Source organism: Malus sylvestris, chromosome 13 (assembly GCF_916048215.2).
Source record: "Malus sylvestris chromosome 13, drMalSylv7.2, whole genome shotgun sequence".
NCBI classification, from domain to species: domain Eukaryota; kingdom Viridiplantae; phylum Streptophyta; class Magnoliopsida; order Rosales; family Rosaceae; genus Malus; species Malus sylvestris.
The window spans coordinates 33534560-33549749 of record NC_062272.1 but is presented as its reverse complement, the minus strand read 5'-3'; the positions used below and the strand labels follow the sequence as shown (position 1 = coordinate 33549749).

The 15190-nt window shown below is 38.1% G+C and overlaps 1 protein-coding gene across 3 annotated transcripts; it reads right to left on the bottom strand.

Moving 5' to 3' along the window:
- Window positions 1-4559: 4559 nt before the first annotated feature.
- LOC126596273 (calmodulin-binding protein 60 B) lies at window positions 4560-12430 on the bottom strand. 3 transcript variants are annotated; one of them, XM_050262799.1, is made up of 10 exons: window positions 12241-12430; window positions 11960-12094; window positions 11028-11103; window positions 10020-10078; window positions 8905-8991; window positions 8498-8784; window positions 8229-8389; window positions 7930-8133; window positions 7177-7408; window positions 4560-5533 (listed from the first exon to the last, which is right to left on the bottom strand). In XM_050262799.1, exons 2-10 carry the CDS (start codon window positions 12064-12066, stop codon window positions 4968-4970), a joined length of 1779 nt encoding a protein of 592 aa, XP_050118756.1. In that variant the 5' UTR covers window positions 12067-12094; window positions 12241-12430; the 3' UTR covers window positions 4560-4967. The 3 variants fall into 3 exon arrangements, with proteins under 3 accessions (XP_050118756.1, XP_050118755.1, XP_050118754.1); XM_050262798.1 differs by having other exon boundaries at window positions 8498-8991; window positions 12222-12430; XM_050262797.1 differs by having other exon boundaries at window positions 8498-8991; window positions 12241-12429.
- Window positions 12431-15190: the final 2760 nt, after the last annotated feature.

The following is a 15190-nucleotide window of genomic DNA, read 5'->3' as shown; positions in this document are numbered from 1 at the left end:
CTGACACATTTGGTGTGTGTAATGTGTATGCCGGCTTTACGATGGATGTACAGGTACTGTGTACAGCCCTCCGTTGCACAAATTGCGTCAACCTTTATCTTTTTTCTGTTTTCGCCCGCCTTCATTTCAGGCCGCCGGTGTCTGGTGACTTATTATTTATGGGTTTCCAAAACAAATTTTAGTAAACCTGTGAGGACATTTTTGTTTGACTTCCATCTAGACCTGTAAACGGGTCGGGTTTATTGGGTTTGGGTTGGGTTCAACACGACCCGTTAAGTTAACAGGTCACCCGAACCCAACCTGTTAAGCTAACGGGTCACCCGAACCCGACCCGTTACCCGTTTCACCCGTTAACAATTATTATTATTATTTTTTTTGCATAAAGTTTATTTTTTGTTATTAAGATTTTCCTAAATTACTAAAATATCCTCAACTAACGGGTGTTAACGGGTCCTAACGGGTCTAACGGGTTGACCCAAAGTGACCCGTTATTTAACGGGTTGTTAACGGGTTCACCCAACTCCGCCTATGTAATTTTACATTGCCGGTCCCAAGCCCGGATAAAGGAGGAGGGGGAGGGCGTCAGGTAGTCGACAGCCGGCACTCCATGATCACGTCGAATCCTTATGAAAATGAATCTCACATTCGAGAAAACACTTCCAACAAGATTGCTTGCTCCAAAATCGAAGAGGCACCGCCTTCCGAATCTCGAGAGCCAGACTCCCAACATGATTACTTTCTCAAAAATCGAAGAAACACTGCTCCCCGAATCTCGAGAGCCAGACCCTCAGCATGATTGCTTTCTCAAAAATCGAAGAGGCATCGTTCTCCGAATTAATCGAAGAGGCGCTCGCTTTCTCAAAAGCTGGGCTGCTCAGAGATCACGAGGGCCGATCTCAGAAATCGAAGAGGCACCTACTTTTCTAGCCTTGTCAGCACCTGTCACACGCACACTCAGCTTTGCGGAAATTATGGGCATTCTATCGAAGACTTCTGGTGAAGTCGAAAGCACATGAATCTTACTGTTCAATCACCCACTTCCCACACGCAACAATAGCTCATGGATACCACAGATAACTTTGCCAAAGTCTCTGCCAAAGTTGAGCACGTGAAGCTTGCAGCTCCCACTACATCGCTCTGACCAAGAAAGGTAAAAGAATAGCAAAGAAACAGCACTAACAAAGTTTAGATACATAAATTTTGAAGGTCTAGCTACCATATTATTACCCACAAGGGTAAAGGAACAGTACCACTGCTGGATAATTGGAAAGTCCCTGTATGTCAACCTGTGTGCCTCGTGGCAAGGTAGACTAGCAAACATGCCCAACCTTTACTCACATCCGAGAAAACACTCCCAACAAGATTGCTTACTAAAAAAATCGAAGAGGCACCGCCCTCCGAATCTCGAGAGCCAGACTCCCAACATGATTACTTTCTCAAAAATCGAAGAGACACTGCTCCCCGAATCTCGAGAGCCAGACCCCCAGCATGATTGCTTTCTCAAAAATCGAAGAAGCATCGTTCTCCGAATCTCGAGAGCCAGATACCACATACCACTTTTTCAAAGTGCTCTGACAAAGTTAAAACATGTGAAGCTAGCAGCTCCCACTACCGTGCTATGACCAAGCAGGGTAAAGGAATATCATTACTACTTGTTGTTAGGGAGACTCCTATATATGTCGACATCCATCCCCAACGGACAGGCAGACCTGCAAAAATGCTTAACCCTTCCTCATATCTGAGAGGGCACTCCCAACGAAGCCTTTCGAAATATTCAGCTTTCTTTCCCCCCGATAATACCTCTGCAAACAAGCTATACTAGAGCAAGAATATCTCATATCATCAGGGTTAAAAGCAAGAGTATCCCATATCATGCTTTTTCCCTGTCTTTTCCTTTGGCCTTGTTTTTACCTGCAAGACAAGGAGAAAGAGAGCAATCAGTCAGCACTTGAAATCAAGCTCCCAACCAGGAACTGACTGCCTGGAACCCCTTACCTGATTACTTACCTGGCATTGCTCTCGAGTACTCATCTTCAACATCTTATGTTTCCAGGGAAGATACCGCATCTGCTTGAGGAACAGATAGGGCAAGTGCGAAGGATACAAGGAAGCATGTGGAGACAAGCGTAACAGCACACGTGCCTATACATCCATTACTCTGTCAAAAGCAAAAGTATCCCATATCAGCAGGGTCGAACGTACTCTAGATTTGATGGACTTGTTTTGACCCTCAAATTCTTCAGTCGGCCTTATACTCTGGAGGAAACCAGAAAACCTTCCAGCTCAGTTCAAGAATAAGCCTGTGGAAAGTTACTTCTTCAAAAGCAAAAGTATCCCATATCATCTCTTCTCATTTTTCTTCTCTTTATCCTTCATGCTGCTGCAAGATGGGGAGAAGGTGAACAATCAGCCGGAGCTCTCATTGCTTACCTTGTCTGTCACCTCTTTCAGCAGATCCCCTAGCTCGGCGACTTGGGGGACTCCTACTACATGGTTTGTATCGCGCTTGACCAAGCCTGAAACTACAAGTAAGCTTCAAGTGAAATTGATACATTACCTTGTGCATCTCCACCAGTTAAAGATACCACCCCTGGATGGAGGAAGAGTACTTCCAGAGAAGCTGCCACATCTACCTATGAGACAGATAAGGCAAGTCAAGATGATACCACACTCCGATACTTAGAAGTTTCGTGATTACGAGATCATTCTCTCACAATATTTCCTAATGTCATTTGTACTCTAATGTCATTTGTACTAAATCATTCACTTGTACTCACTAAAGGAGAGCTTAAACCTATGTACTTGTGTAAACCCTTCACAATTAATGAGAACTCTTCTATTCCGTGGACGTAGCCAATCTGGGTGAACCACGTACATCTTGTGTTTGCTTTCCTATCTCTATCCATTTATATACTTATCCACACTAATGACCGGAGCAATCTAGCGAAGATCACAAAAAGCGACCGTTTTCACTACCTAGGATCTATCTTGCAAGAGAACGGAGAATTAGATGGAGATCTCAACTATAGAATACGAGCTGGATGGATGAAGTGTAAGAGTGCATCAGGCGTGTTGTGTGACCGTCGTAGGCCACTGAAGCTCAAGGGAAAATTTTATAGGACGGCAATAAGGCCAGCGATGTTGTATGGCACAGAATGTTGGGCGGTGAAACATCAACACGTACACAAAATGGGTGTAGCAGAGATGAGGATGCTTCGTGGGATGTGTGGGCACACGAGAAAGGATAAGATTGAGAATGAGGATATCCGAGGTAAAGTAGGAGTAGCCGAAATTGAAGGAAAGATGAGAGAAAATCGGTTCCGGTGATTTGGACATGTGCAAAGAAGGCCGACTGACGCTCCGGTTCGAAGATGTGACTACGGGACAGAGGTTCAGGGCCGAAGGGGTAGAGGAAGACCTAGGAAAACTTTGGAAGAGACTCTAAGAAAAGGCTTAGAGTACTTGGATCTAACGGAGGACATGACACAAAACCGAGCGCAATGGCGTTCTAGGATTCATATAGCCGACCCCACTTAGTGGGAAAAGGCTTTGTTGTTGTTGTTGTTGTTGTTGTTAACGGGTTCACCCGTTAGCGACCCGACCCGTTAAGCATCCACCCAAATACAAATATTAACGGGTTGGGTCGGATCGGGTTAACGGGTTGGGTCCAAAATGACATGCCTACTTCCATCCACTAATTGGCACCGCATCAAGTGCTGAGTCATGCGTGCTCGTGAACGCTTGTCCCAAGCACCCCTAAAAGCAAATTAGCTCATGTCAGCTTTTGAGTGAAATTCCGGAATAGGATCCTATCCGGATCCTTTTGTAAGAATCCCAATCATCACTTCATCGTGTCCATTCATCTGTCATGCCAGAAATCAGTTTGAATTTTGTTTATTTAAAATTGAACACAAACAATACCCGACAACAATTAACCGCAATATCTACAATAAACGAACACGATGAAATGACCTCTAGAATTCTCTGTGAGAGGATCCGGAGAGGTTCCTCTGCCGTGAAATTCCGAAGGGAATAAAGATACGAACAGGACTTGCAGGCTGAATTGGTCGGTTCATAACAATCGGGATTAAAGTCCCACGCAGTCAAAAGATGATCCTCCCTACTTCAATTGTGCCAACATTTTACCGAAGCACGCAAACAAACAAAAAACATTCAGTAAAACCAAAGCCAAATGCAATTCCATAACAGAAAAAAAATTGAAACCAGAGGGCGTTGAACCAATACTCCTGTGTGTGAACAGAAGATATTTCCAGTCATAAAAGACTCCGCAGAATTACATGATTTCTGGTACGTATTTGAAGCCTAATTGCGGTATGAACTGCATCCAATCATCGTCACAAATCCCATTTGGCCTCCACATGTCAACCTTTAGATTCCAGTATAAACCTCCACATCCAATTAACAGAATCGAAAACTCAACAAGATATTACCAGACCTCAGTATGTTACGCTGATTTCAGTACTAAAAACACGGAAACTCAAATTCAAGACTAGGTGAAAAAAAAAAAAAAAAAAAAAACAGGTTATGAATGTCTAACGTACAAGAATTCCAGTCAATTCAAATTACAAAAGCAACTAGCACAATCATATAAAACACTAGCCAGCACCCGCGTGCAATGTTTAACCAAAACAACAGATGATAGTCATCCTAAAATATGTCAACAAGAGGTAATAAGAAATTTACCCGTTAGAAGCCAGGGGCCAATGTCATTCACAGAGTGATGACAGAAATCTTCACGAGTAAGAAAAATAAACAGAAATGACTTACTGTACAGGTAGCTACAAGAATAGATTCCTTTCCATCCAACAGATATCCACAAATGTCGGTCATTTATCAAGACTTCTGAAACTGACATCTTCAGTCCGCCTAAAACATCAAGCTGTAGCAGGCACTCATAAAAAGTTAACTATCATAGCAAGACCCTTGTATCAGCTTTGAATGGGCTTCTATTCATCCTCTATCTCCACAATCTGTGCCCTTCTCTCAGCAGCTTTCTTCCTCACAAAAAAACCCCATCTCATTGCTGCCTTAATTTTGAGCCACCCCACAACAGCTTTTCCAGGACGGGTGCGATCTTCCTCATAGTTGGGCATTGGTGATGGCATATATGAGGGGAATGAAAACCCATCATCGGGCACATCAATTGAGCCATGGCCTCCTCCCATACTGAAGATTCTGAGCAAGTGCTGCATATCCTCATTTTCGAGCATCTCATGACTTCTAATACGAATCTCTTCCTCTGAAATAAAATCTCGGTTGGTTGTCCAGTCATCTATAGGATTAAGAGTGGATGTCTGAGCAGAATTGATAGTCTGTAATCCTGATGTGGATGATTGTGGAGGACCAAGAGCCAAACCAACAGTATTGGGGTCATTTCTTGTGCTTTGTGCCTGATGAGAATTGCTGATCAATTGGTCATCCAGTGTAAATCCGGCGCCATCAAACTGGGTATGAGAATTGGAATTTACGAGTGGCTGGGTCAAGTATCTTGTTGATAGACCGTCATTATAACCTGACAAGGACCCAAAAAACAGGCCAAAACAGAATCATAATTAGGACCCTGTCTAGCTCTGTGCGTGTGTGTGTGTGTGTTTAGAATTAAATTATAGCATGGTTTGAATCTCACTCCACCGAAGACGTGGGTGTCAACCTTAGCATCTATTACATATTGACAGTTTGAATAACAAGGGAAGGAAATTAAGTGCAAGGCATTTCCGTAAAAACTCGACAAGTGTATAGATATATGGTGCAAGTGTGCGACCAAAAGTTCACTCACATTCCAATGGCATTTTTTATTACGCGCTTAGGCTCAGTTTTGTAACGTAAATTATACAAATTATAATTAAATATAAATTATAAATGCACTAATATGGGTATAGATATACAAGTTTTACGTAGTTATATAGACTGGCACTTCTAAAACTATACAGCTTTGATTCGCTGTGGTGTTTGTAAATACCATCTATAAAGTTTTAAAAGTAGCAGTAGATCCTAATTCCTAAGTCATATTTGGGAAATAATAAAGGTCATCCTATTAATCATAAATTGTTTCTCAAGCCACATTTTTCATTGCAAAAGACCAAGGTGAAGATTAAATTTTGGTTTAGTACTCATCCTAATGTCCTTAACATGGCCACCAGGAGTCGCTACAGATTGAATTTTGGTTTAATGATCCTGGAATTTTTATTGTACTTTTATGCGCAAACGGAAGCGAATTCTAACAAAGTACCAATATCAACGTCGTAGGTGAAAGCTAAAACAAACAATCTCAAACTAACACGAGATTTACGTGGTTCGGCATAAAGCCTACGTCCATGAGTGAAGCACGGCGAGGAATTTCACTAAACAAATGAAGATTACAAAAGAGTGTTTAAACTCTCATAACCCAAATCCCACAAATTACAAACCCTAAACCAAACGAGTCGAGAACCCAAAACTAATGGAGAAGATTCTCCCACATTGCTCTCTAACTCACAAACTCACAAATTGACTCTCACCAAATTGCCACACTAAATACACTAACCCTAAGGTCCTATTTATAGTGCATAGGACTTAGGTTACAATAAGAATATTAATAGGAAATAAATCCAAATCCTAATCAAATAGGTAATTAACAAAATCTCTCCACCAAGGAAACTAATTAAAAAGTCAAAACCAAACCCAAATAGGACACCAAAACCAAATATGTAACACAAACCTAATTGATTGCATCATCCTAAATTTGAGCCAAAAACCCAACAATTTTAGACCAAGGTGAGCTACTTAAGATGCTGATGAGTAGTCAGGCAAGTGTCAGATGAATTTTCTGCTCATTTTTGGAGGATTCGACATCCCATAGCTTCAGAATATTCCAGGTTCGGTTCTGTAAACCTAGCCAACGTAGCATTATTTATAAATCCTACACTTTCATATTTCACCTGAAGTCATATTCCACACAAGCAAAGGACACTTAACACTCACTGTTTTAGCTCACCTTTATTAATTAGTTATTCTTTTTCTGACTCTAAATAATTACTTCCACAAATAAGTTTCAGGAGGACAACCTTGAGTGGATGGGATTTACTCCCTCTCCCACCGAAAACAAAATCAAAAAACAAAATCAAAAAACAAAAAAAAAAACAAAGGTTCAAAGCTCATGCAGACAGCAATGTTTACCTCCGATTGGTAGCGGATCCAATGGAGGCTGCTCTGAGTGAACTGAATTTGGCAGGCGATGTAGTTGCAGTTGATCTGAAGCTTCAGAGTAACTGATTGGGCCCATTTGAATTTCAGTTCGGGGTGCAGCCGACCTCTTAATCTGTTTGAAATTTAGAAGTGACTTGCCATCATACTGAATAACTTGCTCCCAGTTGTCATATGCTTTCTTCACCAGCCCATCTACATAGACCTGCACGAACATAAGCATTATAGAAATTTTTGTATTTGACCTTTCCATTGTCAATTATTTACCATAGAAGATTAAAAATGACTGTAGTATCTAGAACTCTAGGACTTTCAACTGCCCAAGACTTTAGAAAGAACACCATTGTTCGGTCAGCAACACGAAGTACATAACTAGTTCAAAAACATTGGCGTTGCAGGGACCTCTTCATAACTTCCATACTTTTACTAGTAATAACAAAAAATCAAAAGAAGAACAGAAATCTATAGCACTTAAAAAAGCACATCCTTCAAACTTAGAATTATCAGAAAAATTCATCTCCCTCGTGCTAATGCTCCTTGGTGATGATATCATTTTCAAGTTCTCCAAAAACAAAAAAAGTATTACATATGTGTCAAATATAAATCCTTTAGGACAAGGAAATGTGATTTGTTGAAATATGTAAATCCAAAAATACAAACAGATTGACCACCTAGTAATAGTATAGTGAGAACATATTTCCAAGATACAATATGGTTCATATTCACCTTCTGGCTGTCAGAAAGATCATCAGCAGAGTGAAACTGCTCCCCGGTGATGAGGCCACTCAGCTGATAGATGTTGTTAAAAACAACACCAACATTTCTTGTATCTTCAGGATAATAAACATAAAGCTTCCCGCTCAAGACACAAGTCTTTGCATGTTCTAAAAGAGCATCCCACATCTTATTTGACATTCCGCTTCCAAGGATCTATAAACAAGAGCACAACATAAACATCTACAAGGTATCAAAGTATTTGTGTTTTTGCGTGTGTTTTTACAATTCAAACCAAGTCCTGCACTTACATTCCGTAATTTTTGAGAATCTCGGACCACAAGCTGAAGAAACTCTTCAACTGTGAATATTCCTGCTTTGCTTAACCTCTTATGGAATGCCCCATCCTTACCAATCTTCTCCAATCTCCATACTTCATCATTTAATGCTGGTGGGTAGTGTTTCTTGTACACTGGCAAGATCAAAGGAAAAAGAAATCACCAACAGTGCACTAGCACAGTTAGGACAAAAAAATAAAATAAAAAAAATTAAAAAAAAATTGTCTGGAGCATGAACCTACATTCCCCTCTGTGATCCTTAACAGTAAAAGCTTCTGTTTTAGCTTCTCGTATGCGCATGCCCTCACAAAACCCCAAAGCTACTTTCAATCCAAGTCTGAACTTCCTGCTTCGTATCCAACTTGAGTTGTCTGTGAAGGTCAGATCCCCTAGAGTTCCTACCCCTTCTTTGAGGGTCACTTGCAGGTCCCCAGTCAATAGAGGTCTCTTTCCTTCACGCTCTTTCACCACATGGCTATCAAATTCTTCTTGAGTCCAGCCTTCATCATCTTCATTGTTGAAATCACCTTCAAGCACAACAATATCTAGTTTTACAGAGGATTCAGCCCCAGAAGTCACAACTCGGCCAGTGTTTGCATCAACTAAAACAACATGAATTGCAGCACCCTGCTCGCCTTCAACTTTCCCTCCTGTGAATATCGGAAGAGCCAAATTGGACTTAAACTCTAGTTGCAAGTTTTGCCCATTTGGACCTTCAATTCGTTTTGGAGAAGACCTGAAATGTCAAATATCAGAAACTATGTTACCACTACGTGTTGACTATTCGTCATAGTTTGAACATTTTTATTTTGCTAATATAGTTCATGATGGTTATAATTCTAATATCCGGGAACATCAAAACAAAAGTTCTTACACCAGAAGACACCTGCCATTTCTGTTCTCTCTTTTCTTGTTCTTTTTTTTCCAATAAATACTTTCTGGAATTATATATGATTACAAATCTAGAAACAGTTATAAAACAAAAACAACGAAGTTCTCTGAACTTCATACTTTTGAAATATGAGAAATCTCTGGTAAATCTAAAAGCTTTCAGCCTCTGTGTGTATCATATAGAAGCATACAAATTCCTTAACACAACAAATATCTTATCCAGAAAAATTTTCCAAATGTAAAATATGAACACAAATATGTAGCAAGTGAAGACCTTTACAAAATTCAAATTATTCTATAAACTAATTTTAAGATTTATACACATGATCATCATTGGTCATTGGTTAAGCTCTGTAAGAAAAACTCAACAGAAGAAGATCATACTTCAGAGAGCCCATAAACACCCTTGTCAGCTCATGTAAGTATTTGAGTGTTTAAGAATACCTCTTATCGGTCTACCAAAGGAAGGCATTACAAATAAGAACCAATCAATTAAGTAGGCAACTGAACTACTCCAGAAAAATGGATAAATGCTTTAACAATTAGGGATAACCAATCCTGTAAATATATGCTAAGTATTCAACTATTCTTCTTCTTAGTGAGTAGAAAAGTTTTGTTTATGACTGCTTTTTTCTTTTCTAGATGTGTTGCTCTGCTTCCTAAATATGGTGGTGTTGGCATCAGATGGACTACAGGTCTTCCCATTATTTCAGACTGTTTAAAAGATTTGGTTTGTAAATGGAAGAGAAAGAACGAGAGAGAGAGAAAGAGAGAGAGAGAGAGAGAGCATCACTAGGCATACACCCACAAAATAAACAATAAAGAAAAATTATTCTGTTCATTAAACAAATATCATAAATAATTTTTTTTCACCTTCCATTAACTCTCGTAGGGCCTAACTTAGCCAAAGCACGCTCCACTTCTTCGCTTACCTGTTAACCAGTAAATTGAAATAAAAAACGAGAATAAGGGCTACAGAGCAAGAGCATAGACAGAAAATCACAATAGATATGTTATGTTTTTTTTGCCATAACTTCAGTATATTGTATCACGTGGTAGACAAATAGTTCAGTCATAAGAAACCATCTATCCTTCATACGGATAGCACAAGAATCATCCCAACCTATAGAAGTTCAAATATTCCAAATTTTCTTCGTTTTATACATGGTACCAACATCAGACAAAGACAAATTGGAAGTACATTAATGAACATAAAGTTTAGTATTTAATTTGAATTAGGTGCAGTTATTGAACTGATGGTATTTTAATGAAACGAATTTAATGACATACGACGTCAGCCTAAAAATAATTCCAGCTCATAAGATTAATCACTACTCCAGGTGCCAAGAACACTTAACCCAGCACTAAATAAATTTAGCTTCCGCCGCTTTATATCAATATAAACAAAACTAATATAACCTGAAAATTCTTGCTCACATTTAAATCTACAGTAATAAAATTTGGGTGGTATCAGAGGAGTCACCCACAGAAAGAGAATTAAGGGATGAACTTCAGCACAAATAATCAGTAGTATCCACACAAATAACCATATCCAGGTTATCGTGATCTTCAACAAACAAGAACCTAGATGTTTATCCAACTCAGTTAATGGATAAAATAGTCCAGGCATCAAAACATGAGAGCATAAAAAGGTATCGACTATTCAACAAGCATCAAGATATAATAAAGTCTTCACTGAGCATGTTAATCACTGTTTCAAGCTCACCTGTGTGGAACAAGAGTACAGTTTAAACTCTCTTTTGATTTGTTCAACTTTATTAGCCCAAATATATACATTATATAACTGGTAACGGTAACTATTAATTCTATTAGAAAGGAGGGATAAACATGTCACATATAAAACGTACTAAAACAACTTACAACTCTGCGAAGAATAGGTTCCAATGACGAGCATAGCTTCTGCAGACTGTCCACCTTGAGAGCTTCTATAATTACACTGCAGAAATATACTAAACGAAATATTAAACACGAATAGAAAACATATTGAAGCTTTGGACACAAAAGTTCATTAAGTGGCGAGTCAATGCATATAGAAAATCAAAGGTTTTTATTCTCCAATCACACAAGGTAACAAAGTACTCAAAGACAATCAAGCACCAGAACTTTTCTCAATGCAAATATCTTTTATGAAATCATAAAGGAACCACAACAATAACAACTCATTTGGCTTTTCTGGACGACAAGGCATCATACCAAATACACAATATTCACAACCAGATAAGAACAACATGGTTGGTGGTGGTGCTGGCTATGGTAATTAAATAAGCTGAAGTCATAAGCAAATGCTACAGTTTATCTGTTTTAAAGACTGTGAGGTAAACTTAACATTTAGTCAAAAACCACTTCTAATCACCAACTAGTGTTTGGATGCGCTTTTAAAATGACTGAAACTGCTTTTGATGAAAGTGTTTCTGGAACCAATCCACAGTAAAAAAATGCAAGTGAAATGTGGAAAGCACTTGAAGTGCTTCCTGCATGAAGTACATTATTGGTGCTTCTTTCAAATTGTACTTCAAGTGCTTTTGGAAACCAATAACACTTTGACCAAAATCTTCAATCATTTTAAAAGCACTTACATACGAGTCAACTACTCAAAGAAACAATTGCTCCACTCCTAGAGTGAGCATCAGTACAACTTGATTGTCCAAGTATAGCCATATCACCTCTCAAACTAAAGGGTTTTTTACAAATCTCAATTACGCGACTAATTATTCAAATTAGCAAACAAAAAACATAATCAACCAAACTAATTCACATAATCAATTGAAACCAAACAAGAAGAAGTCCATTACCTAGCGAGAGCCGGTCGTTTTCGCTCGGGTTGCTCCTCCTCTCCCCCTTCCATTTGCCTCTTCTCTCTCATAGAGTTGGTCCTCTCCATAAGCCTAGTCTGCCTCATTTTATCTCCAAACCCTAGATTTCCAGATCTGCAGCCCAACAAAAAAACTACAAAATTCACAACAAATAATTACAAAATCACAAATCTAATACAGCAGGAAACACATAGTAATCCACAAAAATCGCAAACTCCAAATTCAAATCCACAAAAATCACCAAATTCAAACCCTAATACCCTGTTTTCCAGCTGAAATTTGAAGTGGTAAGACAGCTACACTCCGTGTCTGGAGAGGCTGTAGAATTTCTGTCGGGATTCCCAAAATTTTCCCGAGAAAACGCGCGAGAAAGTGAGAAAGTATGTTTCTGTTTGGAAGGAGAAAGCGAGAAAATCAGGAATCTGGAATAATGGCAGGAGGCAGTCTCTGTTAAGTCTACCCTGGCGACTCTGCGGCACAATAGTGTCAGTTATCCAGTGTCTCTGGGACCACGGTAACTAGGGATGGGCGCGGTCATAACCGCAGTTACCCAACCGTTTACACTTCACGTTACGGTCCGTTTAGATAAATAAATGGTTATGGGTATAACCGTTTACTCGTGAAATTTAAATTGATGATTATGGGTATTAACCGCGGTTATAAACGGGTAACCGTTTACTCGTTTATTTTTTATATGTAACGTTGAATATTTTAAAAATAAACTTTTATATATATATATATGCGGATGTTTGACAAGAGATGGGAAGTTGTGTTATTAACCCAACAATCACATCTCTTCAATTTAAATGTTGTATCTTTTGATTGTTGCCGAAAAGACATGTTTCATGGTCAATAAGTGTAATCCTTCCCCTAACCATGTTTTCTATCAGACAAAACTTAAATCAATATTATTGACTATAGTGCATGGTTTATATAGCTAATTATAATAAAATGTAGCTCATTATATATATTATGTTAATACTTTACATTATGGGTTAAATAACCCAATAATACTATCTTCTAAACAGTTTTCGTAACCCAAGAATACTTAGCAAATATTATATTACCTTCATTGGTAACAGTTAAAAATATCGTTCGTAAACTATTATTTCAATTATTGGAATGGTATAAGGACTTAAAAAATTATAATACGGAAATGTATAATGAATGTACCTATAACACTGTTTAATTGTCAAAAATAAAATAAAATTATGACAATTTTTTTTAATTTTAAAGTTGTTAAAAAAATATGTAGACGGGTAAAAAAAGGGTAATGGTATAAAAAAGAAGGATAAACGGGTTAAAAATAGTAAATGGGTAAATAGGTATTAAACGGTTACAGTTAAATAGGTATGCGATTATGGGTATGGTTAACTGTTTATAAACAGTTATGGGTATAGACATAACCGTTTAGACAATTACCCAACGGGTAAACGGTTATGCAGGTATAAGCATAAACGGTTATGGGTAAATAATCATGGTTACTCGCCAACCATAACCGCTGCCCATCCCTAGCGGTAACTCGCATTTCGAGTCATGTCGTTTTGACAATGGAAGTGGATTGTCTGCCCTCCCATTTCCATACTCTTCTCATCCCCTCCTATTTTGTATGGTCACGGTTAAGCCACGTCAATATTTTATATTCCTATTACTTTTTACTTTATTATTTTTATAAAAAAAATTAATATAAAATGTTGACGTGATTTAACCGTGACCACACAAATAAGAGAAGATGGGAAAAGTATGGAAATGGGAAGGCAGACAATCCACGAAGATATGTATGGAGGTATAAACACGTGGTTTGTCCCTGTTGGTTACTAGAAAGTGTTGACGTTGGATTGCATATTTTTGTCTGAAGGCAATACAGTTTTGAATCTAGACCGTACATTGGAGGACGAAGACGGATAATAAAAATAACATAAATTACCGACCGATAAAGGATATCCATTAAAATGGCGTCGCTTGACGTAGTTTGGCTTACGTCCTTTCTGTCTCCTTGTTTTGTTATATGTATTTTTTTTTAAGGAAATTTAATGAAAAAGATTTGAAAATTTTGAGTTCTAACGATAAGGACAAAATAAAGGGTAAAGTGAATAGTATTAGAATTGATTTTTTAGTGTAAAAATGTGATTTTTCGTTGAAATGAACAATATGAAAACTTTTCGTTAAAGTTCCTTTTTTTTAAGAGCATTTTGATGTAGACGCTTTATTTTTTTTATGTCGTTAATTAAATATTTGTTATTTTTTCAAGAATTTGATTCAATATATGTTTTTTAAATTTATTAGAGGCATATTTGGTTACTTACTTATTTTTTTAGTATATTTGAATTTTTAATACATTCTTTAGAATTTAAACGTATCCAAAGTTGGTACGTTTAATTTCATATGTATTTTAAAATTTTATAGTTTTTGACACACCCCATCCCCAAGGAGGGCATGTTGGTCGTCACGTGAGCGTGACGTAACCATTTACACAGTTTGGAAGCTTAAAAAAAAAACAGTTACTAAGATGAAACACCCGAGGGTGAGTCCTACTTTTGTGAATTCTGTCAGAACACCGTTGGATTCCTCATGGCCACCAAAGCTCTGCTAACTTGAACCTAGAGGGGCACAAAACAAAATTGAGTGAGTCAGTAAAACAAAGTTTTTCGAAAACTTTTTATTTAAAACATTTCTAACCCCTCGCTGTAAAACCTGTATATTTTCCCAGAAAATAGCATAATAGCATAATACTTTTCATAAATCTCAAATCATCAATTTTTCTCAAAAACCAGAAAGTATGTCATGTTATAATTTCAAAAACAGAATGAATGATGCATCAATGTAACAGGTGAAATGGTGAATTAACCGGAGACCCTAGAGCACCAACTCAAATTGCAACACCAACTCAAACATTGCAACACCAACTCAAATTGACTAGCATGCTTTACTATCAATGTTCCCTCAAACATTGTAACACCAACTCAAATTGACTAGCATGCTTTACTTTCAACTTAAGAGTATACCAGACCTCAACTCTTTCCTTGAAAACACATAGGCACCTCTAAGCTGATCAAACAATCATCAATGCGCGGCAATGGATAACGGTTCTTACTCGTTACCCGATTCAATTACCTAATATCCATACATATTCTTAAGGTCCCGTCTTTCTTCCTTATAAACAAAGCTGGGGTTTTCCAAAGTAACATACTAGGTTGACTGAAACCTTTA

Excerpts from the sequence above, each read along its gene's own strand:
- LOC126596273 (XM_050262798.1), bottom strand. The coding sequence starts at position 12,066 with ATGAGGCAGACTAGGCTTATGGAGAGGACCAACTCTATGAGAGAGAAG. Across the intron at positions 10,079-11,027 it reads AACCTATTCTTCGCAGAGTT|GTAAGCGAAGAAGTGGAGCG; the intron begins GTAAGTTGTTTT and ends ACTGGTTAACAG. Across the intron at positions 8,992-10,019 it reads CCTACGAGAGTTAATGGAAG|GTCTTCTCCAAAACGAATTG; the intron begins GTGAAAAAAAAT and ends TTGACATTTCAG.